Here is a 26,676-nt window from a genome sequence, read left to right as displayed (position 1 = left end):
AAGCGCTATTTGTATTTAACGAAGATAAACTTTGGACTCATAACTACTACCCATTTCACAGAATTGTGATGAAGATGAAATGCATGTAAGTCATTTAGCATAGAGCTGCTAGGTAGTTAAAATAATAGAATGGTTAGGAATATTTGTGGCTAGGAATATTAGTGCTAATATACACGTACATATTTTGGTTAGGAATATTAGCGCTAAAAATTTATAAGGAAAAAACAAAATGGGATTAAGATAAGTGTAAAAATCATCTATTGTTAAACATGCTTTTTTTGGCTGATTATTAAAATAGATAACATAAAAATTACTGTATTCGTTTTTAAATGCAGTCCTTTTGTATCTCATATCCATGCAGTCTCTCCTTAAAGCTGAAAATAAAAGCCTAGTACATTGTGTTGATTTACATTCATTATTCAACTTTAAGACTTTAAGGAACTGCAAGGAGCTCTTCTTCCCTGTCCACCATAAATAATCTATTCAGGCTTAAGAACCTTTAGAAAGGTGATTATTTATATAGCTACTCTACTTTGTCTCAACTGTAACTTTTTGAGCTTTTTCTTCCAAGCCGCTGTTGAGTTGAAAGCCATTTCTTTTTTGTTTAGATAAAAAGTGTGTGAGAACTGTTTACTCTCTTCACTTGAACATCTGAATTTTGACTATGATTTTCATTGTATAACTTGTTTTGAATTTTTCAAGTAATCTCAATGCTTTTTGGAAAAGAAGTAGGGTTTAAATCCTGAATAAATAAAAGGACAAAAAGATTCAGAGTAGTCTACCAGCTTCAGCAGTTTATATTGAAGTAATGTTGAGATTTTCATGTACAAAGATAAAAAGAGCTTACTCATCTAGTGGATCAAATTACTTTTTTTCCCCTTTGGCCATGCTTAATTGTCAGTTTTTATACTATGCAGTGACCTTCATATACCACTCATGACTTTTAAAAGACCCTGCCACCATAATGCAGCAAATAATAATTGATAACTGTGCTAAGAATGTTGTGGTGCACATTGTGGAAAAATTATTCAATCAATCTCTGTTATTAGTTGTAGAGATTTTTTTTTTTTTAAGAGGACATTCTTGGGCAAAATCCTTGGATGTTAAGTATATTAAAAAACCAAACTTTGTAGCTACTTTCTGGATACTGTATTAGTTTGCTAGAGCTACCTTAACAAGTACCACAGATTGGTGGCTTAATCAGAAATTTATTTCCTCAGAGCTTCTGGTTCTAGAGGTTACAAGTTTAAAATCAAAGTGCCAGCAAGGTTGATTTCTTCTGAGGCCTCCTTGGTTTGTAGATGGCTGTCTTCTCTCTGTGTTCACATGATTTTCCCTCTGTGCATGAATGGTGTCCTAATCTCTTCTTTTAAGGACACCAGTCATACTGGATTAGGGCCTACCTCAGTGACCTCATTCAACCTTAATTACCTCTTTAAAGGCCCTGTTGCCAAATACAGACTTACTCTGAGTTTCTGGAGGTTAGGACTTTAGCATATGAATTTTGAGGAGGGAACACAATTTATCCCAGAACAGATACTTTTTCTTAGTAAATTTTATGTAATAGGTATATAGTTAGAACACCCATTTTATGGTTATGAAAAGCAAGCCTGAAACTGACTCAGTTTCTCAGCCAAGTCAGAAAGTTCTAAATTTGGGCCAGACTTACTCACATTCCTGTGGTCTATCTTGGTGTAGCTTTGATACAGACACCAGATTGGAAGGTTAATTTTCCTTTTACCCATCTTGAAAACTTTCTTGCCTTAGACAACAAACATGCATTTGCAACCACCTCTTTATGAAAGTGCTCGTGCTTGGTGCTTTTTTTCTCCAACCTTCCATTCTATTCCATTCCATTAGTCCATAGGATTAACTGCTTCAGAAATGAAACTCTGGCAGGGAAAGTTAAAGAACAACTGTAAAATATATTAGATTTTAATAAATTCATGTATGTATTTCCTTTTCTTTGTGGATTTCTTTCACTTGGCAGCATCCACTAAAATATTTGCTTGTCCCAGAGGAGATTAGTTAAGAGATCTTTTTAAAAAAAGGTTAGCATAGAACAATTCTTAATTATAGTTCTTTGGAATGAAAGGAGGAAGATTGTTTGCTTAAGGGGGGTGTAGTACACAGAAATCCATGAAAGTGGGGAGGGTATAATTTACCCACGAGAAATGTAGATTATAGTTACTTACTGAAAATGTATATAATGTGGTTCTAGTTGCTACAATAAGAAGAATGTTGAAAGATGCCTTGGTGAAAAAATATATTGTAAATTCTAAAGTGCTCTGCAATTGTTAGCCTTAGAATAGTAATGAAAAGCTTAGAGTAATTATTGAAGACAACCTCAGAATATAGACACGGTTTATTTTTGCAGAAAGGAAGAAATTACTACTTACTGAAGATCATGACTGTGTGGTCATCATGTGTATATAGGGTATCTTTTGTTATTCTCTCTTCAGCTCTCCATTTTTGTAGAAAACTGAGGGTTAGGGATGTAGAGAAACTAGAGTGCCATTCTCTACCCTTTTCTAAAATAGCTCTTTACAAATAATATCTTTGTCTCTTCTTTATTGTATCGTATCAGCATTCTTTGACTATTGTACGAACAAGTTAGTATAAACACAAGCCAATGTGACATGTGAAATTCCAACTACTAGGCATATATTTAAAATAATTTTGTGACAGGGAGTCAGTCCATTACATTAGGGGTTGATTTATAAGATCATTTAAAATAATTCTTTGCATCTTTGTTGGATTGTATGCCCTGGTCTTTATGATGATTGTCTGCTTTTTGGTTCTATCAACTTTATTCTTTTGTTAACAGATTAATTCCTTTTAGCTTCAAGCCTTTGACTTTTATCTTTTTTAAATGATTTACTAATTTAACTAATTTCCCTACATACTTTTTTTTCAGTCCTACTAAAAAAAATATATAATTATATAACATCTTTGAATCTGAGTCCTCTACGCCTGTTTTTTCTAAATAGAATTGCTATCTGTTTCTCACCTTGGGGGCAATGAGAGGTAGATGGTAGAGGTAGAAGGTGGGCCAGATTAGCCTGAGTATGAGCAGTCTTTCATTGCCTACTAAAATCTAGTAATATTTTATCCTTCATCTTCTTTATAAAAATGTTTAGGTCTTCTCATGGAGGAAAGGATGTTTTTCTTTAATATAGAATTTGTTTGTTTTTAACATAAGTACCAAGAAGAAAACAAAAAAGGGGTCTGTCCACAAGCATAGTAACATAGTTAATAAATGTAAATAGTACAGATAGGGATAAATCAAGAAGTGAAATCCTTCTTTCCTTCCCCGTGCCAGTTTTTCTCTCTAAGGTTCTTGTGGTTGTTTTTGGAAAAAAGATTTCATCATATTTCCACATACCTGCTTATGGTTTCTTTATTTTTACACGTACACAATAAGAATCGTGCAGTACACACAGAAGTACAGTACTCATGGAAACTACGTCTTAGAGAGCTTTAGATATCAGCACATGACTATGTGCCAGTCTGAAAATAGCTGCATGCTAAAGTCTTTCTGTACCTTCTTTGCAAATCTAGTGTCCCAGAGTAGTAAAATGTTTTGCTTGAGGGAATTTAATGATGAATATAGGGCATTTGTAAGCAATCCTTTAAAGATATTTTGGAAATAAAGTGCTTTTCGATAGATCTAATAACAACATGGATGCAGAAATTATAAAATTTATAGCTAGAATGTTTCTAGCCCATTTAGAACCTTCTTGAATCATACTAGTACTGATCATGAAGTTATTGAGGACTTTATAAGTAAAAACCAAGAAATAAAAATAAAAATAGATAAATGTATAAATAATAGTCGTTTAAAACCCTATGGGTACTAGAAGATTTGTATTCAATAACAGCATGCATTTTTTAGAAATATTTTTAACAGTATACTCTTTGGTAATTAAAGGGAAAATATGGGCAGGGTTTATTTCAGCAGCTTAGCTAGAAGTTTTCCAAAATGTGATTTCTTAAAACATATTTAAAGGGAATTATTTTTTTAACTTTCTACTTCTTTGGATGTTTGAGAACTATCAAATAATAATGTGACAGTTGATAATCATGAGATTGGAAATCTGTCTGACATTTTCCTCAGTAAAGTGGTAAAGATCTGTGTTACAGGTACGGCATCGTAATAATCTTAAACCAAATATAATTTGAAACAGTTGGGAAAAAGGTGGTTAGTACATTTTTCACGTGTAGGATGAAGGGGCACCATTTACCATTTTGTTACTCTCTGGGTTCTGGTTACATAGGCAGCGTCATGTTATCGGAAATTCATTGAATTCTGTACTTATGGTTTGTGTACTTTTCTGTATGCATGTCATGTCAAAATCTATGTTAAAAATAATATATAATTATTAACAGCATTATAATAAGTAGAAGTAAAAAAAATTAAACACTCTTTTCTGTGTTCCAGAATATTACTGTTTTTTTTTTTTTTTAAAGATTTTATGTATTTATTTGACAGGCAGAGATCACAAGTAGGCAGAGAGAGAGGAATGGAAGCAGACTCCCTGCTGAGCAGAGAACCTGATGTGGGGCTCAATCCCAGGACTCTGGGATCATAACCTGAGCCAAAGGCAGAGGCTTTAACCCACTGAGCCACCCCAGCGCCCCTAATTTCCCTTTCTGATTCGGCAATTTTTATGTTGTAAGCATTGTACACCTGTAACTTATTTTCTCTTAATGTGGGAAAACATTTCTAGGTAGTTTTCAGAATTTAACTATGAATTCTTTTATATTAACCAGCTTAATTTTGTGGTACAAGATCAAAGATTGAAAGTACACATTTAAAGATTTTGAGATTTATTTGATTTTTGCCTTTAATCTGTAGCACTTACTCTTCCTGAAACTATATTTATTTTTGATAAATGGAAGCTATGAGAATTTTATGTTAATTTCGTAGATTTTAGAAGTCTGCTCTCTTCAAATATCTCTTTTCTTGGAAATCTAAGCAGCATCAATCAACTTTTTAAGATTGACAGAACCAAGATTTTCAAATCATTAATTTTCCCAAACTCCATTATCATTGAAGCAGTCATAGTAATAGAATGTTCTTAAGCATCTGCTTTTATGATATCTTTGTCTTTTTAGCCTATGTCAGGTTGACTGAGAAAATACCTCCCCCAACCCCAAATTTAAGACCTCTAGCAAAGTGAAATCCTAGCTGAAGGAAATTTTGTGTGGTTTTAATCCATTTGTTCAAGTACTTTGGTGAAATCCAATGTATCTAGTGATGGGAGAAATGTATTTTGTTTGGTATGAGACAATTTCATTTTGGAAAATACCCGTATGGTATTTCTAAGTTATAAATTCAGTTGTAACTGAGTTGCACATATTGAGCATTTATGTAGTGGGCTAAGAATTAAAACCCTGAGCAATCTGTATAATGACTTCTTAAAGGTGCTACACCTTCTAACTCAGGAATCTATCCCAGCTTCCTGTTAGAACACACTGGCCAAGCCCTCACTTGTCCCGTGTGCTTCTTTTCTAGGCATCTTTCCCTGAACATTACAGCACCCCAATTTGCTACATTGCCAGGCCTGCAATGCCCTTTCCTCTGGTTTTTCCTTAAAGTCTTGAATGCCATCTGATCTCCTCCTCAAATGCCACACCCCTCTCTCTGATTCTTTTATCTGAGCCAGTTTCTTCTCCTCTGTTCTTGTTGCACCTAACACCAATAGCAGTAGGTATGCTGCATTGTCATTGTTTGCTTATGTGGCTGTCTGGCGTTTCAGGTTGCTAGTTCCATGTAGTCAGGGCCCTGTACTGTTCATCCATAGTCCCTGGCAAGATCAGGCATTTAAGCAATGTTTATTGAATAGGGTCGAGGTAATTGGACAAGCTGGGCTTTTAAGTGCCAGTTTGTTTCGGGGAAGACATTTTCTCAAAAGTTTCTTGATTTCACGTTTGTGCTGCCACTTGTCAAGTATCGAGGGAAATACATATAAGTACATTATATACTTCTCTTCTTAGCTGTAACCTACTTGGCAATAAAATGCCAAACTTTTACTTTTCAGCATTTGGGATGTGGTGGAAAATTTGGCAAGGAATAAGAAACTTTCTCTGGCTAAAAGGAAATTGATAAATTGCCTAAAGATTTCATTTGTTATGATTTCTTTTGTTAGGTATTAATCATAAAGCCATGGTATAAAATTGCTGTTTATCTTGTAGTGTTGAAAGAGTCATGAATTAAGTATTGAAATATTTACTGAAATGCTAGTTGGCAGGGAATTCTGGGAGCATTTAAGATCGGTATGATAGGAATTGGTTTAGATCATATTACATATTACCTTAGTATCATACTAGTCTGGATCCTGGGTGACAGTTACAGGCAACTACTTCTCTTACCACAAGTAAAATTCAGTACAGCTTTACAGTGTCCTCGAAGAACTTAAAAAAAAAAGTGCGTTAAACTGACCTCTCACCATCCAAATTCCTTGTTTTTGAGACATTTACTAGGAAATGAGGAATATAGTCAATTATTTTTTTTCAGTTTCAAAAACTGGTAGATGAAAGATCACAGTTGATTCTTCTGACAATGTTTGAAAGGTTGTTTTTTTTTGTTTTCTCATTTGACATGCAGCAAGGACATATGGGCGAAGGAGAGGTAACATTACTGTTTCTAACTTTTGAATGTACCAGTTGTATTTGGAGAGGACCCAAGATTGCTCAATTTCTTACCCTTGTGGGGAAGAAGGGGAGGGGGGAATGCAATGTAGCTTTGATCCATACATACTTTATATGTCATAGTTAAGATTATAGACTTTCTAAGTTGAAGGAGTCAGAATGGTAGGATTTGAATTTGAATTGATAATGTCCCTGTATTATAAACTCAAACTCAGCTTAATTATATCTGAAGATTTATTTTACCTTTTTCTTTCTGAAAAGAATTTCTTGGAAGAAAAAAAAATTAAGGATCTTTAAAAGGGAAAATATGGTGTGACTAGTCTCAAATACTTGATTATATTGGAAGCTCAATTATACTTGAATACCTTATGTCTATTTTTTTCTACTAAGTCAGCATAATACATTTGGTTTAAAATGAGATTAGCTAAACAAATGACTACTCCTGTAAATTTCAAACACTGGGGGGGAAAGCTCTAGAAATTTTAGAGAATTTTAAAGAATCATTTCTTAGAGGTTCCTGAATAAACCTGATTTTTACCACCTGTGATAGCTTTGCCTTTTTACAGGCAAGTCAGCTAGATAGTCAAATAGCTTAACTTTCAAATGCAAGTGATTTTTAAACATTATTTCTGGAATAACTTCTAATTTTGTAGGTATTTTTTATCTTCATTTTATAACTCTTGAGTGTAGTTTTGTAGGGTAAATTCATAACAAATATATTGTTATTATTTGTGTTTAGTTCGGAAAGTTGAAAGGAAAACAAGTGTGGCAACAAAGGGTATTGGAGTATTTCAGTAAAGGAAGAGCACTGACGCTCTATTTCTATAGGAGCCATTAACAAACTCCTTATGTAGTACCTAGAAGTAAATTGGCCGTCTGAAAAGTGACAAAACAGTGCTTGAGAAATTCTAGTTATTTGTAGCTCAGTGTTTTGCTTATGATTTCCAAAGTTCATGTTTTGTTGTCAGGTAAATACAGGAATAATATGAACCACATTGGCATCTCTGGTCTTTTTCGCTTATATATTTTGTATGATAGGATTTTCAGACAGCAAACTTAATGTCTCATTTTTAGAATTAGACAGCACCAGTGGCAGCTGTTAATTACTCAACTAAAAGAAAATATATCTTTGCCATGCCTAAAAATCTTAAATTCTGTAAGACTAGATTGTGAAGTTGGATAACAGCATTAAATGGGTTTTGATTATATCCCATTAAGGTAGACCAAGATGAGTGCTCACTTTAAAAATTGACTTGTTTATTTTAAGGACAGTCTTAGAGTAAATTGGGTAGACTATATTATTTTGTGTTTTAAAAAAAATTAAGTGATCTAACATCTGATCGCCGAATTTAATGCTTAGTGTACATGTCTAGGTTGCCCCTTGGCCAGGGGGCCCTGCCAAGGCAATGGAGTCTCCTGCCAGCTGCTTTCCAGAGAATGCTCCCTTCTCCTGTACTTCCATTTCACCTCACTGAAGTGTCTGGATCCCAGGGGGGATAGTTGAGCAGCCTTCTATTTAACCATGCACTTTATCTCTGACTCCAAGGAGACTTTAAAGTGATGGGAATTCAAGAGCATATCTAAGTGATTTGTTATTCAGTGAGAAAAATAAAAGCAGTCTTATTGAATCTGCCGTTTTCCTTGTTTCTTGTGTCTGCTCAGCAGTGGCAAGGAACATTTGCTGTTAGCTTTTTTTTTTTCTGCTTTCTATTCCAGGTCAGTCTTCACTGTTTCCAATGGAAGATGGATTCTTGGATGATGGCCGTGGGGATCAACCTCTTCATAGTGGCCTGGGTTCACCTCACTGCTTCACTCACCAGAATGGAGAAAGAGTGGAACGATATTCTCGAAAGGTGTTTGTGGGCGGATTACCTCCTGACATCGATGAAGGTATATTTACAAAGACCCAATAATTGCATAACGCCTGGACTGTGGCGCACAGTCCTAACTCATAGATGGTGGTTGCTGTTAAAATAACAATCTGATCTGACTTCAAGTATCCAGTTTTGATGGCATTGTTAGCTTGTCTTATCTTTCTATCCTGGCAGGTAAGATTAGTTTACGATGGGGCGCAGCATTTTGGGATTTGGGGAACCTGCTGTAGCTAGTGATTGGACTAAATGAAAAGAGTAACTGTCCTTGGGACACCATCTCAAGGGACCTGTTGTGGGCAAACACATAGTGCGTACTGTGGTTTTGTCTGTGGGTGCTGCCTTAGCCAGATTCAGTATGTTTTCTTGTTTCCTACCTGCTCCAGAAATGTAGTTAATTGAATTTTGAAATCTTAAAGATGAACTTTGGAAAAATAAACCCTTAAGTTGTACCACAAGAAAGGAAATCTTAAGAGTTTTATCATTTTCTGAGTATGTTTTCACTTGCCAAATATTTACAGGCTTTTAAAAAGTCACACACTGTTCTTAGGCTTGTTTACAGTATAACCAAGATAGAAAGTATTTGTGTGCATAGAGTTTCAATTCTAGTAGGGGAAGGCAGATAAAAAGTATGTAATCATGCAAGAAAATATCAGAGAGTAAGTATTGAAAAGAAAATAGTGTGATATTGCACTATTTTGTGATATAACAAATATGACGATTCAGGGTATCTTCTCAGATAAGGTGGTTAAGGAAAGCCTTTTTTTTGTTGTTGTTGTTAAAGTAGGCTTCATGCCAAGTATGGAGCCCAGTGTGGGGCTTGAGGTCATTACCCTGAAATCAGGACCTGAGCTGATACCAAGAGTTGGATGTCTAACTGAGCCACCCAGGTGTCCCAAGGATATCCTCTTTAAGGAAGTAGTATTCGAGCTGAGGCCTGCATTAGGAGCCAGCCAGAGATTTAGAGGATTAGTTGTTCAGCAATATTTTCTTTGTCTGTGGGTCTAAGTGACCCCAGTTCAAGTTCAGACTAAAATTCAAGTAGCACACCGTATAGGAACCATATATCCTTACTGTTGGTGGTGATGGTTGTTTTCCTAATCTCTTCTGCCTTGGTTTCCTAAATGGAAGTGACAATAAACCAGTTAATGTTACGGAGAATAGAATAGTTTTCTCTAAAAATCCATAAGGTCTAATAATAATGTTTAATAAGCTCCAATTTAGATTGAGATTAAATATATTGAGTCACTTCATTTTCCTTAAAAGGGTCAATCTTTTGGAAGGTTAATTCAAAAAAAGGTTTCAAAAAGCCAAAGATTGAACTAAACACAGCTCTCTTTTGTCTAATCTATGAAAAATTGTCTTGGGTGGAAGTTGTATTGGGATTTCAGGCTAGACTGAATCAGTCTTCATCCTGTTCTGAGAAGATCTATCTTTCCAAAGTGTTCATGCTGGGCTGACCATGTGATCACAGTATTGGCCTCTCTAATAAGCTCCTGTGTGTGGCCTATTCTTTTCTTTGCCTGGAATCGTCATTTTCCTTAGTGCTATGGATTCTTGGGTCTTTGACCCTTGAAAGTCAAATCTTTAGCACAGATGGTGTTTAGTGAATGAATTATATGCTTACACACAAAAAGAGAGCAAAGACTGAATTTTATCTGACCTTGCCTGGAGTAAAGTCCTTCTCTGGCCCAGATAGTCTCTATCTTTTTGGAAAATTACTGAGCAATCTTAAATGTGCAATTTCTAAAATTTTTAGAGGCACAGGTAAATATGACTAGTCTGGCAAAGAAGATGGTTTAAACAGCAAAATTAATGGGAATTATGATAATCATCAAGCATATTGATAAGTCAGTAGCAATTTAAGTAGACAGCTCTTTCTACTATAATGTGCAAGATGTATTCCTGGAGAATGTTGTGTTCTGAAGAATTATACACTAAAGATTATAAGGTTTCTGAAGAAATAGGGTAGGAAGCAAATAATTCAGAACCCAGTTACCTTTGTACTGGAAGCATTAACAAAAAGAATTAATACCTTGGAAATGACTTGGACAATTTAAGCAAGTGGCTCAGTGTGGTTAGAGGCTGCCTTAAGGAATACTGAAAATACACAAAACCAACAGAGCAGAAATGCTGGCTTACAGGCTTGGAGGCAGTGCAGATATAACCGGACCTCGGAGCACGGAGCACGTGAGGAAGTGCACACTCCCAGGAGATGAGAGCCCTGCACAGGTGGGATTGTGCCTCTCTAGTGTGGGAGCCCTGGTTGTTGTGCTCATTTTTCATTTTCTTTTAAGAGAGTAGGAGCGTGGCTGCCTGCATATCAGACAAGCCTAGGGGCTTTTTCTTTTCCTGATGAATGTTAAAATTCTACTCCCACTAGTTCACCTTCCCCAGGAACAGTGATTTGCAAACCAGTACAACTTCCAGATTATGGTGATTTCATTCCACTATTTACCAGTCTCTCTTACATGAGCCAGATGATATTACAGAAATGGGCAGCAGAGCAGAGCAGACTGTACTGTTTCACAATCTGGAGGAGAGACAAACAGTTCTACCAGCTTGGGACTTGAACACATTACGAACTCTTCTTTTCCTCTGTCCTTCCCTCCTCCCAGGTCCTATCTATACATGCTTACCTACTCCTTCCAGAAGTTCTTAGGAAATTTATTTTTCCTATAGCCTACTCATGAATCTGGTCATGAGGAAATGGTACAGGCTGGGAGTCGTCCTACGGAATGAATGATCTCTATACTTTTAGGATTGTCAAAGATACAAAAGATAGGAAAAAATGAGAGGCTGTTCCAAAACCGAAGAATACGGATACCTTAGGGACAGAACATCTAAGTGTATCATGTGTTCTGGATAGGATTCTGATTGAGAAAGGAGAAAGAGATACTGTTGGGATAGTTTGAAATTTGGATAGAGTCTGTGAATTGGGGAGTAATAGTGTATGAATACTGGTTTCCTGATTGGGAGGGTTACATGATAGTGTATGAGGAAGTGATCTTGCTTTGAGCAGGTGCCAGTGGTTGTATTTCTGGATTATAGTGTCATGTAAGAAAAAAAAAATGGTAGGTAGATAGATAGGTTGATTCATGCATGCATAGAGATAGAAAGAAGGGCAAGAAAGAAGGAAGAAGGGGAAGGCCATTGTGTAAAATAGTAACGGTTGGGGGATCTCGGTGAAAGGGATTTAGGAGTTCTTTATATTACTCTTGTAAATAGTGGTTTTGAAACTGTTTTTTCTAAACTACTTTCCAAAATGATTATAAAAATAATTAAATTTATTTATTTTTTTTTGCTTTGCTTTGTTGTTCGTTAGATGAGATCACAGCTAGTTTTCGTCGCTTTGGCCCTTTGATTGTGGATTGGCCTCATAAAGCAGAGAGCAAATCCTATTTTCCTCCTAAAGGTAATCCTCATGATTCAATATACATGTACAGTGTATCCTGATATTGTTTAGTGTTTAGCCTTTTCATAAATGTTTACTTTCTCTGTAAGATTTTCCATAGTTAAACTTATATTTTCCCAAATGTGCCCTTGAAATTTATACCTAATACATACTTTCGGTTCAAATTTAATTTAACTTCAAAAGATGTTCCAAGATACCAAACTGAACTTAATGTTGATCCTATCAGACTTTGGGTAGGAAGATGTAAGTTTTCTTAACTTTTTTTTACTCTTTCCCTTAGTTTCAGCTTATATACTTCCTTTCTGTTGAAGAATTAAAAAAAAAAATTAGGGAACAAATAAACTTTTTTCCCTCCTTTTTATCAGGCTATGCATTCCTGCTCTTTCAAGATGAAAGCTCTGTTCAGGCTCTGATTGATGCATGTATTGAAGAAGATGGAAAACTCTACCTGTGTGTGTCAAGTCCCACTATCAAAGATAAGCCAGTGAGTGCTGTCTAACATGAAAATAGCTTTTTTTTTTTTGCTGTCATCTCTGCTTTGTTTGAAAACCCACAGACATCTTGATGTATCTTTTAATTGACATGTTTGTAACCTACTTACAAACTGCTATTGTTGTCAACCTAACATTGACATTCTATGTTATTTACACACATTATCTTACATTGAATTTTTTGGTTAATTAAGATATTGGTAAGTCTTTACCATTAAAAAATTTAACTTGATAACGCATTTGATAAAGATAAAGTAGCGGAATTTCCTTGAATAATAGAACCCCAAAATCACAAATAGATATTTGTCTGTCTTCTTCTTCTCTTTGATCAAGATCTTACCCAATAACTATCCTTAACTTTTTGCACTTGGTACTCTCCCAAAATAAAATGAACTATGCATATACAGAAATGTACATGGCATACTCTTTTTTATTCTTGAAAAAATTTTTTTTTTAAAGATTTTATTTATTTGACAGAGATCACAAGTAGGCAGAGAGGCAAGCAGAGAGAGAGAGGAGGAAGCAGGCTCCCTGCTGAGCAGTGAGCCCAGTGCGGGGCTCGATGACCTGAGCCAAAGGCTACTGAGCCACCCACGCGCCCCAAAAATGTTTTTCTTTATTATAAAATTTAGTCTTTAGGAATAGTAGCAACCAGCCTGTTTTTTCAAATCTGACAAATCAACAATTTATTATCACTCAGCCAGATCTAGTAATGGGGTACAGTTCAGAATGGAGGTGCCTGTGGGTTCAGCTCACACAATAATTAATGGAGTTCCTCTTGGTGTCTTGGGATTGTCTAAGTCTGGAATGCTTTTCCCAGAGTTCCCATGGCCTAGATGGTAATTATATTTGACCTGTTTATGTTCCCTTGCAGTCACCATAGGTATTTGAGTGTGGGACCTCTGGCTTAGGATTTTGTTGTTGTGCATATTGAGAATATCCTACTACGAGCCCATCTGTAGCCTTCGGTTTGGGCATTTGTAATAGTAAATGCAAACAATTAAAATAAGGTACACGATTCTTGGTTGACTAAAGCAGTGGACACATTGAAGTGTTTTATCATAAGTTTAGTGTAGATATCAAAATTTTTACTTTGAAATGCTTTTTGAAATAATGCAGCAGATTTATTAGTATCAGGAGTAGTTTGCACTTGTAGGATTGGGCACATAATCCTAGCACTGTATTCTGATCAGCATTAGATACGGTGATAACTTAAATTATGTGGATATTGGAGGATTGAGTAGGATAGAAGCCCAAATAATTTGAGAAACAGCTAATTAACTTACTAGTAATTAAGGACATATTAGTGATTTAGCTTATAATAGATAATAAAAATTGAACTTTCAACTTTCATTCACTTAAAAATGGTTCATTTAAAAAAATCACTTGCTCTTAAAAATGAGATGAAGGGGGACGCCTGGGTGGCTTAGTTGGCTGGACGATTGCCTTCGGCTCAGGTCATGGTCCCGGAGTCCTGGGATCGAGTCCTACATCGGGCTCCCAGCTCCATGGGGAGTCTGCTTCTCCCTCTGACCTTCTTCTTGCTCCTCGCTCATGCTCTCACTGTCTCTCTCTCAAATAAATAAATAAAATCTTAAAAAAAAAAAAATGAGATGAAGGGTTAGGCTATGCTATATGTAAGTCTTCTAATTTTATTGATTTATAATGGTGTGGATTATTGTTGCTCTTAAAATAAAATACTCTGCAATAATGTTTAACTTATTTCCTCATAAACTGTCTGCATTAAGAATGAGACATTCAGGTTTATCTGCTCCCTAGGTACAGATTCGGCCTTGGAATCTCAGTGACAGTGACTTCGTGATGGATGGTTCACAGCCTCTTGACCCACGAAAAACTATATTTGTCGGTGGTGTTCCTCGACCATTACGAGCTGGTAAGAAACAAACAGAACTACCCTCTTCACCTTTTAGCATAAGAAATACCTTATAAAGGTTTTTAAGAAAAATTCTCCACAAGCATTTGAGTTAATGTCCAAGAGCGAGAGTTCTAGAATCAAAGTATCTGGGTTTGAATTCATGTGCTCTGCTCCCAGTTAAAAGTTGAGTGATGTTGGACAAATTATTTCCTCTAATTTTCAATTTCCTCATCAGTCAAATGGAGTAGTAAGTGTATCTGCTTCATATAGAGTTGTTCTGAGGATTAAGTGGGAAAAAGTGGTGCCAAGTGCTTTGTGTGGTGTTAGAGAGCATCACTCTCATCATCGTCTGGAAAAACCCTTCAAGAATAGATTTTATGTCAAGAATTTTAGGGTTTGTTTCCCATGGCCTCATTTGCTTACCAGTTCTTTACTGAGCTCTGGAATATAGTAGGGTTTTCTAGCAGCAGTGTATCGTGTTTTTTAGAGTAGTATTTACAGGTGAAATTTCATCCCTAACTTAAAGTAAAATGAGGCTTATTGGTATAAGTGAGAAAAAGAACATAAAATGAACAAGAATGCAGTTTAAAATTGTAACATTTCTGGAGAACATGATACATTCATTATTTCAGGTTTTAACATAAAAAATTGGTGAATAGCTAGACTCTAGGGAAAGGTAACAAAGGTTTGAAGGAAATCAACTAGAAGGACCTCCAGACAAGGTCTGTTAATCCATTTTCTAGCGTTCACATGATTGTTTATATTAAGTAATATATTATTAACCCTAAATATATGGTGGCAACATGATATAAAGCAGACAGACCAGGATGCCAAGCCCAGCGTTATCACTTAACCATCTGTGGCTCGATTTCCCCAGGAAATTACTACCTACTTCCTAGGGTTGTTGTGAAAATTAAAAGAGAACATATGTGAGGGTTGCTGGAGGGGCGTGGTGGGACGGGTGGGGTGGGTGGGTGATGGACACTGGGGAGGGTATGTGCTATGGTGAGCGCTGGGAGTTGTGTAAGACTGTTGAATCAGAGACCTATACCCTGGAAACAAATAATACATCATACGTTAATAAAAAAAATGAAAAAAAAAGAACATATGTGAAACATCCAGTAGAGCTCCTGTCCTTACTTAAAAGATTAATGATTGATTTATTAATTATTATAAGGTTGTGAGCTCAGAATACAGATGAACTGCTTTAGATGAAACCTTTGGTGAACTAGATGGATTTTCCTGATTTCAGTAAACTCTTTGCTCCTATCTCATTTAGTGGAGCTTGCCATGATAATGGATCGTCTGTATGGAGGTGTGTGCTATGCTGGGATTGATACTGACCCTGAGTTGAAATACCCAAAAGGAGCTGGGCGAGTCGCATTCTCTAATCAACAGAGTTACATAGCTGCTATCAGTGCCCGCTTTGTTCAGCTGCAGCATGGAGAGATAGATAAACGGGTAAGTCCTAGATTATATTTTGGAGAGTTCTAGGAATGGCCCTCAGTGTGTCATTACCAAGATTGGAATGGGGGGATTTTATATGACAGTAAAATTAGCAGCTGACAGTATGTCTCTATGACCAATTAGGTGTGTGCTTTGTAATACATCTAAGGATTCCTACAAATTTTTTCTATCCCTTAGTGTTTTGTGTAGCCTAACAACACTGTATCAATTTACTCGGGGCAATTCAATCTCCTAAACTAGCACCTCTATTCATCAATTTATTCGGTTAGTCAGTCATTCAGTAAATATCATTATATCAAGTACAAACATCAATGCCCTTGAGATCTCCTGACTTTTTTTTAAAAAATCATGAATACCTCAATAAGCCCTATTTTTCCAGTGCACTAGGTAACAAATCACTGAATGAATTCACATGTAGGGCTGCATATCTTTGAAATATTTCATTATAACAGTTTAAATAGAAGAAATCATCTTTTTATTTGTAGTGTATTCTACCACCTGAAATTAGGTAGTAATTAGCATTATTTTTAGCACTTTAAATTCCTCTTTGTTGGTTAAGCTTCTGAATTAAAAAGCTGGAGAAAACCTTAGAGATAGTATCCTCCTCTGTTTTCTAAGGTACTGTTTTTGAAACTCTGTATTCATCTTATTTCTTTGCATTCATAGATTATTTCTTATCTTCGTGTTTCATGCATTCAGCAAATGTTTTAGCCCCTAGGACAAGAAGTCCCTGTCCTCAGTTTATGTTCTGATAGATATAACTGTATCCTATACCAAAACTACTCAAAGTGTGCCAGCAGCAAATGGTTACTAGCTTGTGGTGAGATAGGAATTTACACCAGAATGTGAATCAGCTACATTAGTAAGCATAATGTTTAGTTCAGCTGACTTTTTTTTTTTTTTCCTCCCCGTAGAAAGACCCTCTTGATGAAAGAAGCAATACATTGATTTATATTCTGGTGTCAGCTTCTTATTTCATGGGAGACTGGCACTTTCATTAGGACTGACTGATATCAACACTCTGAGGCATTGTGCTCAAAAAAGTCTTTTTTGATTGATTGTACTGTGCTGTTCTCAATTCATTATGTAGAAACTATCAAGTCAATAGTGGTTTACATTTATTGCTTATGTTTCATTTCATGTGTATTCTACTTCAGTGTCAGTGTAAAATATAAGATGATAGTGGATATCATAGTATATTGTGAATCTTTAAACAGAAAGGTCTAGATTCTATTATAAACACAGGAAGAGGGCGAGACAAGTTGCAGAATACATTAACAAGCGCACTTGTTTTTTGTTCACACTAAAAAATATCTACATCCACATGTGCATTGTCTTCTGCCTCGCTGCTTCATCCCAACAAAGGTGTCAGAAGTGTAAGGTTAGTCATTGGAAATGCAGACTTCATTTGTATTCTTCTGCGATCAGATCTTTGACCAGTGTTCTTGCCACTCCTTCCATGTTAGAAAATGGCCTCGGGGCCAGAAGGCTGATGCTCTAGTTTCCTCTGCTCTTCCTGTCTTCATGTCACTCATCTTCTTTAGTTCACGGCTAACCTTTGTCAGGATTCCTTGACAAGAGCTGGATGGCACCAGAGGTAGTGATGACCCGGTATAAGGGAATTTAACCATGAGCTCCAAGACTAAAAATAGCCAACTCCTTTCTCACTGGTGAATTAATAGCCAGGTTATTTTTAATGCTTGAGAGACTCCAATGACAGGTTGGCCTACTGAACACTGGAACAGACCCAGTTTTATAAATCCACCTCTGACTTTTAGATGAAAGTCAACCATTCTCACTGACAAACAACTGAGCAGGGTTTTAGATTGTGAATACTATGGCTGCATCTTGTTTTCTCAGAGTTTTGAGTTTGTGATTATAACCCAAGATGTGTACACTGTAAATAGAAACCCTGACCCAGGCTTTATTACAACTTAGAAGTTTCTGACGCAGAAGCCGGAGATCTTCCCTCTGATGTGAATATTGAAGTGCTGTTTTGTGGAACTGGGAAGCTCTTAGTTGGTTTGTTTAAATTATATTTCCACGTATGACAAAAATCCAGATCCACTAGTTAAAGTGACAGTTTGTGTCTATAAATAATCACATGTGGGTTTAATCTCATAATGTTCTAAACAGTTGGCTTCTCTTTTTTATTTCTGGTAGAATCCCACTGTCCTTTGAAAAGTGGCTGTTTAATTAGACAGAAATGTAAAATGTTGGGCATGAAAGCCTTGCCAGGTTCGTAGAAGATGGATTATCTTAATTTCAATAAAAGTATTATTGACTCTTGTTTTGCAGCACCCTGGCATACGTTCACTCAGACAGTAGATGGAAATGTACACACCATAGTCAGAGTTGCCTGGGCCATTCACTAAAAATGTAAACTTGTTTCTTTTCTTTTTGATTGCAGGTGGAAGTTAAGCCATATGTCTTGGATGATCAGCTGTGTGATGAATGTCAGGGGGCCCGTTGTGGGGGAAAATTTGCTCCATTTTTCTGTGCTAATGTTACCTGTCTGCAGTATTACTGTGAATATTGCTGGGCTGCTATTCATTCTCGTGCTGGCAGGGAATTCCACAAGCCCCTGGTGAAGGAAGGCGGTGACCGTCCGCGACATATTTCATTCCGCTGGAACTAAAGGGTAACTACAGTGCTCATTTTCAGGCCTCAGAATAAGTGCACTCTTCTGTTAATTCTGACCCCTTCCTCAACCTCTTCATGCTGGCATGTCCTTTTGTAGCAGCCCGTAACTTAACAATAGTATAATGAAAAGAATGACCTATAATATAGGTGTTTTGTAGATTCTTGTGTCACTGAAAACAATATGTAAGAACTCCTTTTTCATATTGCCATCGTGTTGCATGGAAGTTTTGTTCTCTTGTTTTGCTGGAGACCAAGAGGATCCAAACTTCCTGTAACATTTTCTTAGAGGAGAAAGAGAAATATTAAAAGAGAAATGAAACAATAGAGTATTTTGGGTTTTTAATTAAATTATTGTTAATAATATAACATATAAGAATACTTTTATTAAAATTAACCATGCACCAATAACACTATCAGTCTGTCCTGACAGTTTTCCCCCCAGAGAAGTGCTTTTGCCCCTCCCTCCCTCCCTCCCTCCCTTCTTTCCTCCCTTCCTTCCTTCTTCCTTCTTTCCTTCCTTTCCTCTCTTTTTTCCATCCCCCTTTTTTATTCATTTAACAGCAGTGGAGGAAGTTAACAATTATTAACAGGAAAGAGCATGTTAAAGCAAACACAAATGCATGAGCAAGATTGAAGCAGCATTAGAACAAATTGTAAGGGTTTAGAGGCCGAATAGAATTTCATGACGCCTCAGAGTTACTACCGCATCAGAAAAAAAAATAGTAAAGTAGGCAGAGCTAGGTTTATTTTCTTTTCAACCATTTTAAAAACTTTAGAATGTAAAAATTTGGTAAATTTACTACTGAGGGGAGTGCACTTACTTATTTTTAAACTTCTTTATCTGGTCACAGCCCCAGGAAACCTACCAAAGCTAGAATTAACGACAACTGGTGGGAAAACTAGCATTTCCTCTCCTGAAGAACAAATGTATAAATTTTATTTTTGATGTTATATAAAACTCTATATCCTAATTTACTAACACTCATCAGGTGTCAGCCTTTGCTCTCCATTTTGACGTTAAAAAACGAGACAAAACAGAACAGATCTAGAGATACCTCAAGGATATCATTTTTGATTTTGTGTTAGAGTACAATTGTAGCCAAAACTGGAAAATGAAAACCAATATACAAATTGGCTGCTGATTGGCTTACTTTTCGATTTAAAGTTACTTTGGGTATCCTGTAATTTAGTTGTAACATAGAAAATGAAAAAAAAAGTTAAAAAAAAGTTAAGTAGTTGCAAAGTGTTTTGCACTGTTGAACTAAGTAACTGTGTAAATCTGTGCAAAGGTACGTATGTTTATCTTACTCTTCCTATAAAATAAAATAACATTACCGTTTCAGAACTTAGCATGGGACATAGTCAGTGTTTGAAGTGCCAACTTCATCAAGTAATGCATGCTTTATTATAAATAAAATTCTAGCTTTGAAAGGCGTTATTATGTGTTGAACAGTATGCTTCAGGGGTAAATTTAAAATAGTCTCTTGAAGCCCTGGTCATGGAAGTAACTTTTATTTTAATCGACATTCTCTTATCAAATGCCCTACCCACCATTAAAAGGATTATTACCAGTGTGCAAAACGTTAAAAACACAAAAATCAAAATCTAATGTCAGTCTTGCTAGTTGTGCTACCTAACAGTACCATCTTGGATCCTTCAAAACCAAAGACTTGCCCCAGCACTACGGTGGAACCACCTGGCTGATGACCCCTACCGATTATCGTTAGGAAAAGCAGTCCTTTATTTTTAATACAGGCTTTAATGAAGTATATACCTGTTAAGTTCCAAAGGTCAAAATGGAGGCATATGCTGTCTAATGGTCAAACATAGAAAGGGAGCTGCTTTTAAAGAATTCCCTGCAAATATTGAAAGCAGTCATGCGAATGGAGGGTGCTCTTGTGTAGCTGGTCAGGGACTTTTTTTTCTTTTCTCCTGAACTACATAATTCTAATTGAAATGTTCATTTGCCTCTTTTTATTCTTTTAAATGCTTGTAGGTGGCTTGGGGTGTGCTATTGTGCTGTTCCTACTCAGTAAACAGGTGTGATGAGTTAACAAGAAATAACACTGTTTGAGAACTAGCTTTGAATAATAATTTTTCCCTTTGTACATGACCTGCTGAATTTCGGTACAGTGTTTTTGTAGCTAACTTATTTTGTCATGCACATAATGTATATTTGTTATGCACTACTTTTGTATATCTTGTTTTTCCAACAGTGAACATTTTTAGGCACACTTTTCACTGACGGGATATCTCTTTATGCAATACCTCAATTTTTCATATTGCAAAGAGTAGCTTTTTGTACTTTTATTACTGAGAGATCTTCATATACTTCATTTTTTAATATAAATAATTTTAATAAATTTTATTTTCTTATATTCTGCTTTTTATACATTTCAGTGCTCTGCATACATTTTAAATTATGAATGTTGTGCACTGGCAATGCTATTTTAGAGTCTGCAGAGAAGAGAAAGCATGTTGCTTAAACATCCTTCCCCAGCACCAGCTATTGGTGTACCTATAATTTAAGAAATAGTTTATGTAAAGTCACAAATTAATGAAAAAAATTCGCATGAAAATGACAGATAACACTGTAGTTCCTAAAAAGAAAAAAAAAATTAAATGCATAAGCATAGGGTAGAAATTTAAAATAACAAAATTGTCTACAGCTTCTTACTAAGTTTTTCAAATTATTCATAATGCAGACATTCTTGGTGAATGTTTAGCCATTTTTAATATTAATAAATTGATGTTAAGTGTTTGATTCAGAGATGTCTGCTCTTTTAATTATATATAAAGAAAAAAAAATAGCCTGCCGTGGGACAGGTGTGTAATGTTAGTATGCATGACTAATGTAAGAAATTGTTATTCTACTAATATTTACTTGTGATTGTGTGACAAGCGTGTTTACAGATTATTTGGTTACACTTCAATTTACAGGGCATAAACAATTATTATCTATTACTCTGAACTTTATTGATTACATGTCCTTCAGATTACATGGGATTGTAGTTGGGAGTTACCATGTAACTCAAAACATAATTAACATGTAATTAGTTTACAGACTTTAGAGTATCACTGCAATTTACCAAGCATGTAGTTCTAGCGCACTAGCATGGCACCAGCCATGTACTTACAATGTAGTTACAGAGTAATTACATGGTTATTTTTGCAATGTAAAATAAAGTGTTTCTGATTATTTTCTATGTAAAGGAACCCTCTCCCTTCCCCTTCTGGTCCCCACGCTTTGGTATAATATATATACTTCTCCATACACAGACCTCTGCAGAATGCAAAATAAAACTTGCAGTGAATGAATTTAGCATTTTATGAGAGTGCTGTTGGAAAGACTTGATAATTCACCCCTTTTGTTTTGAAGAGTTGAATCTTCTGTTAAAAGGTGATTTAAAACTTGAATGTGATGAATTGTGGCAAGTTAACTTCAAGTTATGTGCAATACTTATTTCAAACTTTTGAAAGATCTTTGCAGTGTAATTCTTTGTTTTTAATTGCAGACATTTAAAAATGTCATTTTCTACTGTTAAGAGTAATCCTCTTTCTTGCTGGTGTTTCTAAAGAAAAGAATCAGAAATCAATCTTTCTACTAATGTAAATTTGAGATTATTTTTAAAAATGGAATAAAAGAGGTTTTGGTCATTTGCTTTATTTTATTATCTTATTTTAAAGCTACTGTGATTGATAGCATTGTAAGAATTGGGACAATATTGTATTCAACTGTTTTATTTTTTATATTTTTAAAATTTAAAGTATAATTAGTTTTTATAATTTTCATCAGATTTTTGTTATATTTTTTGGAAGTGAAACTTTTAGCAAGTGGGTGTCTAGTTTTTACTAATCCCTAATGTTTTTTTTCCCAGTGTATTGCTCATATTATCAGAAGGAAAAGTTATTTAAGTATGTCAGTTAATTGTACTACTTGGCTGAATTTCCATATAGTTTTTACTGTGTATGGGGAGGTTGTAGTATTTATTATAGCATTTTAAATAAGGGTAATTCATTTTTTATTAAAGTCATTTTCACGTTAAGTTCCTATTTTTGTATGTTCTACTCTTAAGTTATATAACACAGTTCCTTTTTTAAAAGAGTTCATTTGTTGAAGTGCTAGTGGAAAATTAATGTTATTAAATAGTTTGCAAATGACTATTTATACCAGTATGCATATAATTTTTAAATATTTGTAATGTGAGATGTTGAATGAATAAAACTTTTAACTCAGCTTTCTTTTAATATACTTCTTTATTGTGAACATAAGTAGATTATGCTTCCATGATTAGGAATGTATCATTTAAAAAGTACTAGGTGTATACTCTTGGGCCAAGGCAGAACGAATTGACATGAAAAGGTGTCCAGTCATTTAAGTACTAGTGGCAAGTGTGCATTGCTTACGTAAGTTTGTAAGTATTGGTGGGTTGTTGTCTTTGATCTGCACTATTCAGTCACATACTGCCCTGCAGAATCTTTTTTCTTTCTTTCTTTCTTTTTTTTTTTTTTGTAGCCTTCAGTACATGTGTGTGAGGCCTCAGTCAGGATCTAAGCTAAAGGCCAAGTCACCTGCTTAAGTCCAGATGTCCAGCAAAAGTAAGGGAACATGCATCTTCATAGAGAAGGTCACTATCTGGAGGTTTAGTTTGTGGTCTTTGCTAATGAAGAGCCTTGATTTTTGGCCATTGTATAAGAGGATCACAGTTAGCAAGTCTTGACTTTCAACCCTTGATTTTTGGCCATCGTATAAGAGGATCATGGTTAGCAAGCCTTGATTTTCAGCCCATTGACTTTCAGTGCTTAACTAACTTGAGCCAGTTGCTAACATAGGGTATGGCCTCTGGGATAATAATCTCTATAGCCCAAGAATTGAAAGTGTTTTCTTTGATTTGGTCCATTCATTATGTGGACTACTGGGTCTGTAATGTATTATTGTTTACATTTTAAACTGCATTTTCAAACTTTAACTTAATTTATTATGACATAAAGTATGACATGGAGGATATTCTGTTTTGTCAGATTTGATTTCTGTTCTTTCACACCTTGAGTATAGTATTCTTAAGCCTGGAAGAAGCAGTTCTCCTGAGACCAATGGACTGTAGAGGTCTTTTGCTTCTAAATTGTTTTTTCCTTAATATAGCTCTGTAAACTGTAGGGAGTACCTGAGGGCTGAACCAGCAGCCCATGAATTCAGTGGAGGGACCCTAAGGAAGCCCCGGGGACATTGGACATGTGGGTGCCATTTGGTTGCTACCTTCTATAACATCTCTTGGCATTCTGGGTTCGTTTAAGCATTTGAGGAGAAAACACACACACACACACACACACACACACACACACGAGTAGATTGTGTTTCTTTATTTTAGAAGTATTTATTTTAAGCAAGTGCTTATCAGCTGTAAATGATGCAACAACTAAATCTTGAAATAATATGTAGATGCACTACTTTGGTATTTTAAATCACAGAACAGTGAATCTGAAAAGGGTGTGAGAGGCCATCTAGGCTGTGTTTCCTTATTCCCTGGTAGTTCACCCAAACTTGCCTAAAAAGGAAAGTTCTCCACCCCACTCTTAGCCATTCGTAACAATCGAGTTATTTCATAGCCTCTTTTGGTAATGGCTTTGTATTAACATTCAGTTCAAAAGGAAAATCATTTTTTTAGGAGTTTTTTTTTTTTTTTTAAGTTTGATAAATACTTCCTTAATGTGTGGTCAGAAGTCGTGGGGGAAAGTAAACTCCTGATTTTAAAATTTAAGAACTGTGAAGATGTTAATGAATTAAAAACATTTAAAGGGTAATTCTTTTTTTTTTTTGAAATATGTAATGATGGAATGAGAAATAAGAAACTCTTAATATTTCACAGATTGTGATCTTCAGAGGACTAAGGTGGTCCTCTATAAGAAACAGAGAAAAAAAATTAAAGTTCTGTCATTAAGTAAGCTTAGAAAATAAGGTACCCTGTTTCATAGAAAATCAAAATATGCAACTAGCTCGTTAAGGCTTTGAAAGGTTGTATAGTGAAGAAATCTGTTTTTCTTTGAAGTGTTTCCCCTACCACCACCAAATTACTTTGCCCATAGTCTCTGATTGCAGATAATGTGGGTCCCATGAGACATACTTGGGATACATTGCTCTACATTTTGGTATGTTTACTGGTATCAGGAAGTCAGAGAATCTCTCTCTGTTTTTTTGTTCTGCAAGGGCTCTTGATCCTGTCCCTCCCTAGTCATACCCAAGGCTGTTGTCATTGTCCACATTTAACTTTACAGGGTTTCGACATAGTTGCCTTGCTTCTAACCCCTGCACCATTTCCAGCTCAGCTCCATAATTCCCCTCCCTCTGCTCCCAGCTCTAGAAGAGAGACATTGCTTTACGGAATGAACCATCACCTTGCAAAGCTGTTTGGATTGTGCCATTCCCTGGCTCAGATCAGCCTTTATTTCTCATGAGGGCCAATCCAGGTACACCTTCAGACAAACTACTTGTTTGAATCTGCCCTTCAATGACATGCTATCTTTCTGATCACACATATCATTTCCCTCCTTAGAAAATTTTCCCTTGCAAATTGTCCCCCTGTACCCCTGCTGATGCTCTGAGAACAGGGACTGCCGGCTTTGAATAAATCTAAGAATTCAGAAAATGAACATTTGTGCCCTACTGTGAATTCTTCAGCAGCACCAATGCAGCCTCTCTTATTAAAGAACATTTTGCTTTGGCATCCCTGAATCTTGTTGGGATATTTTAAGTTCGAGTCTGTTTCTAGTCAGTTTGGGTGTCATTGTTGACTGGCTGGGACAAGTATCATATTGTGATTCAGTGTGGTGACCAGAGGTGGAAAAGTACAGTTTGTCTGAAGGAAGTTAAAAATGAACAGTGGCGTTCAAATCCAGTGCATGCGCCAGCCACCAGTGCGTTCTATTAGGTATAGTGTGATTAAGTGTCAGAGAAACACTGCTGGTGGGTAGATGGGGACCTGGAAGGTGGTGAATCAGTGAATACAAATGGCAAAAGCCAAGCTTGAGCTTTCTTTATCCTCTTCACTGGAGTTCTATTTCAGTAAGCGGGGCTTTGATACCATAAAAAATGTCAATGTGATTAAGCAAATGTCACCATTCTAAAGCGATTATTTTCAGCTCCTCTCTCATCCTGCCTCCAACACCAAAAGAGAGAAAAGAACCAAACACACCCAGTGGAAGGGGACGACCCTTCCATCCCCCGCCCTGCTGCAAACCTTTACTAAGGGCAACACAGGGCATTTAAAATTTGTTCTGGAATGAGTTACCCAAGGTGTGGGCGCCTGGGTGGCTCAGTCGGTTAAGCCGCTGCCTTCGGCTCAGGTCATGATCTCAGGGTCCTGGGATCGAGTCCCGCATTGGGCTCTCTGCTCAGCAGGGAGTCTGCTTCCTCCTCTCTCTCTCTGCCCGCCTCTCTGCCTACTTGTGATCTCTCTCTCTGTCAAATAAATAAATAAAATCTTAAAAAAAAAAAAAAAAAAAAAAAAAAAAATCTGTGAAGCCGGGGCACCTGGGTGGCTCAGTGGTTAAAGCTTCTGCCTTCGGCTCTGGTCATGATCCCAGGGTCCTGGGATCGAGCCCCGCGTCGGGCTCTCTGCTTGGCAGGGAGTCTGCCTCCTCCTCTCTCTCTCTCTCTCTCTCTGCCTCCCTCTCTGCCTACTTGTGATCTGTCTGTCAAATAAATAAATAAATAAAAATCTAAAAAAAAAAAACTTAAAAAAAAAAAAATCTGTGAAGCCGCACGAAGGTTTTAGGCAGGGTCCAGTACGGACCTGAGCCTCCTTAGTTGAATGCATGGAGGCGTCCTTCACCTCTCACAGTTGAGGGAAAAGGGAAGCAGCTGCTGTGTGTTTAACCACTGGTTGAAGATGGGATTCTGAAGACCTGCCTGGGGTGGGGGTGGCGTTATGGAATGGCCTCATCTATCAGGTGACTCTCCGCTCTCCTGAGAGTTTGGTTTGGTTCTGGAAGAGGAAACCAGTCATTGGTGACCACCTTGGTTGGGCAGGCAGTTACATACATTAGCATAGTTAGCACCCGCGTGAGGTACTGAACAGAATACAGATCTCCGGGAAAAGTTGGATGACTTGCAAGGTTACACAGCTAGTAAGTGGTAAAGGCTGGATTTAGTCCTCACCCATCAAACCCCACATTTTTTTTCTCTATAAACCTCACTGCCAGGGGAATAGCAATGGACAGAATTTTTTTTCAGTTGGTATTTGCTTTTTTTTTTTAAGAGCT

The 26,676-nt window shown here is 36.3% G+C and overlaps 1 protein-coding gene across 4 annotated transcripts in view; it reads left to right on the top strand.

The window, feature by feature from the left end:
- The window catches only part of CPEB4 (cytoplasmic polyadenylation element binding protein 4), a 62,818-nt gene extending 40,163 nt beyond the window's left edge, over positions 1-22,655 (top strand). For 2 of the 4 annotated variants that reach the window (XM_032336996.1, XM_032336994.1), the window contains 7 exons: positions 6,611-6,634; positions 8,371-8,544; positions 11,851-11,940; positions 12,306-12,424; positions 14,211-14,325; positions 15,587-15,768; positions 18,185-22,655. In XM_032336996.1, coding sequence (XP_032192887.1) covers positions 6,611-6,634; positions 8,371-8,544; positions 11,851-11,940; positions 12,306-12,424; positions 14,211-14,325; positions 15,587-15,768; positions 18,185-18,412 — 932 coding nt within the window. In that variant the 3' untranslated portion in view covers positions 18,413-22,655. The remainder of the gene's footprint in view (positions 1-6,610; positions 6,635-8,370; positions 8,545-11,850; positions 11,941-12,305; positions 12,425-14,210; positions 14,326-15,586; positions 15,769-18,184) is intronic. The other 2 variants (XM_032336997.1, XM_032336995.1) reach the window with 1 other exon arrangement.
- The last annotated feature ends 4,021 nt before the right edge of the window (positions 22,656-26,676 follow it).

This window comes from Mustela erminea, chromosome 3 (genome assembly GCF_009829155.1).
Source record: "Mustela erminea isolate mMusErm1 chromosome 3, mMusErm1.Pri, whole genome shotgun sequence".
NCBI lineage: Eukaryota > Metazoa > Chordata > Mammalia > Carnivora > Mustelidae > Mustela > Mustela erminea.
Note: the sequence above shows the minus strand (reverse complement) of the source record. Positions and strands in the feature narration are given on the sequence as shown.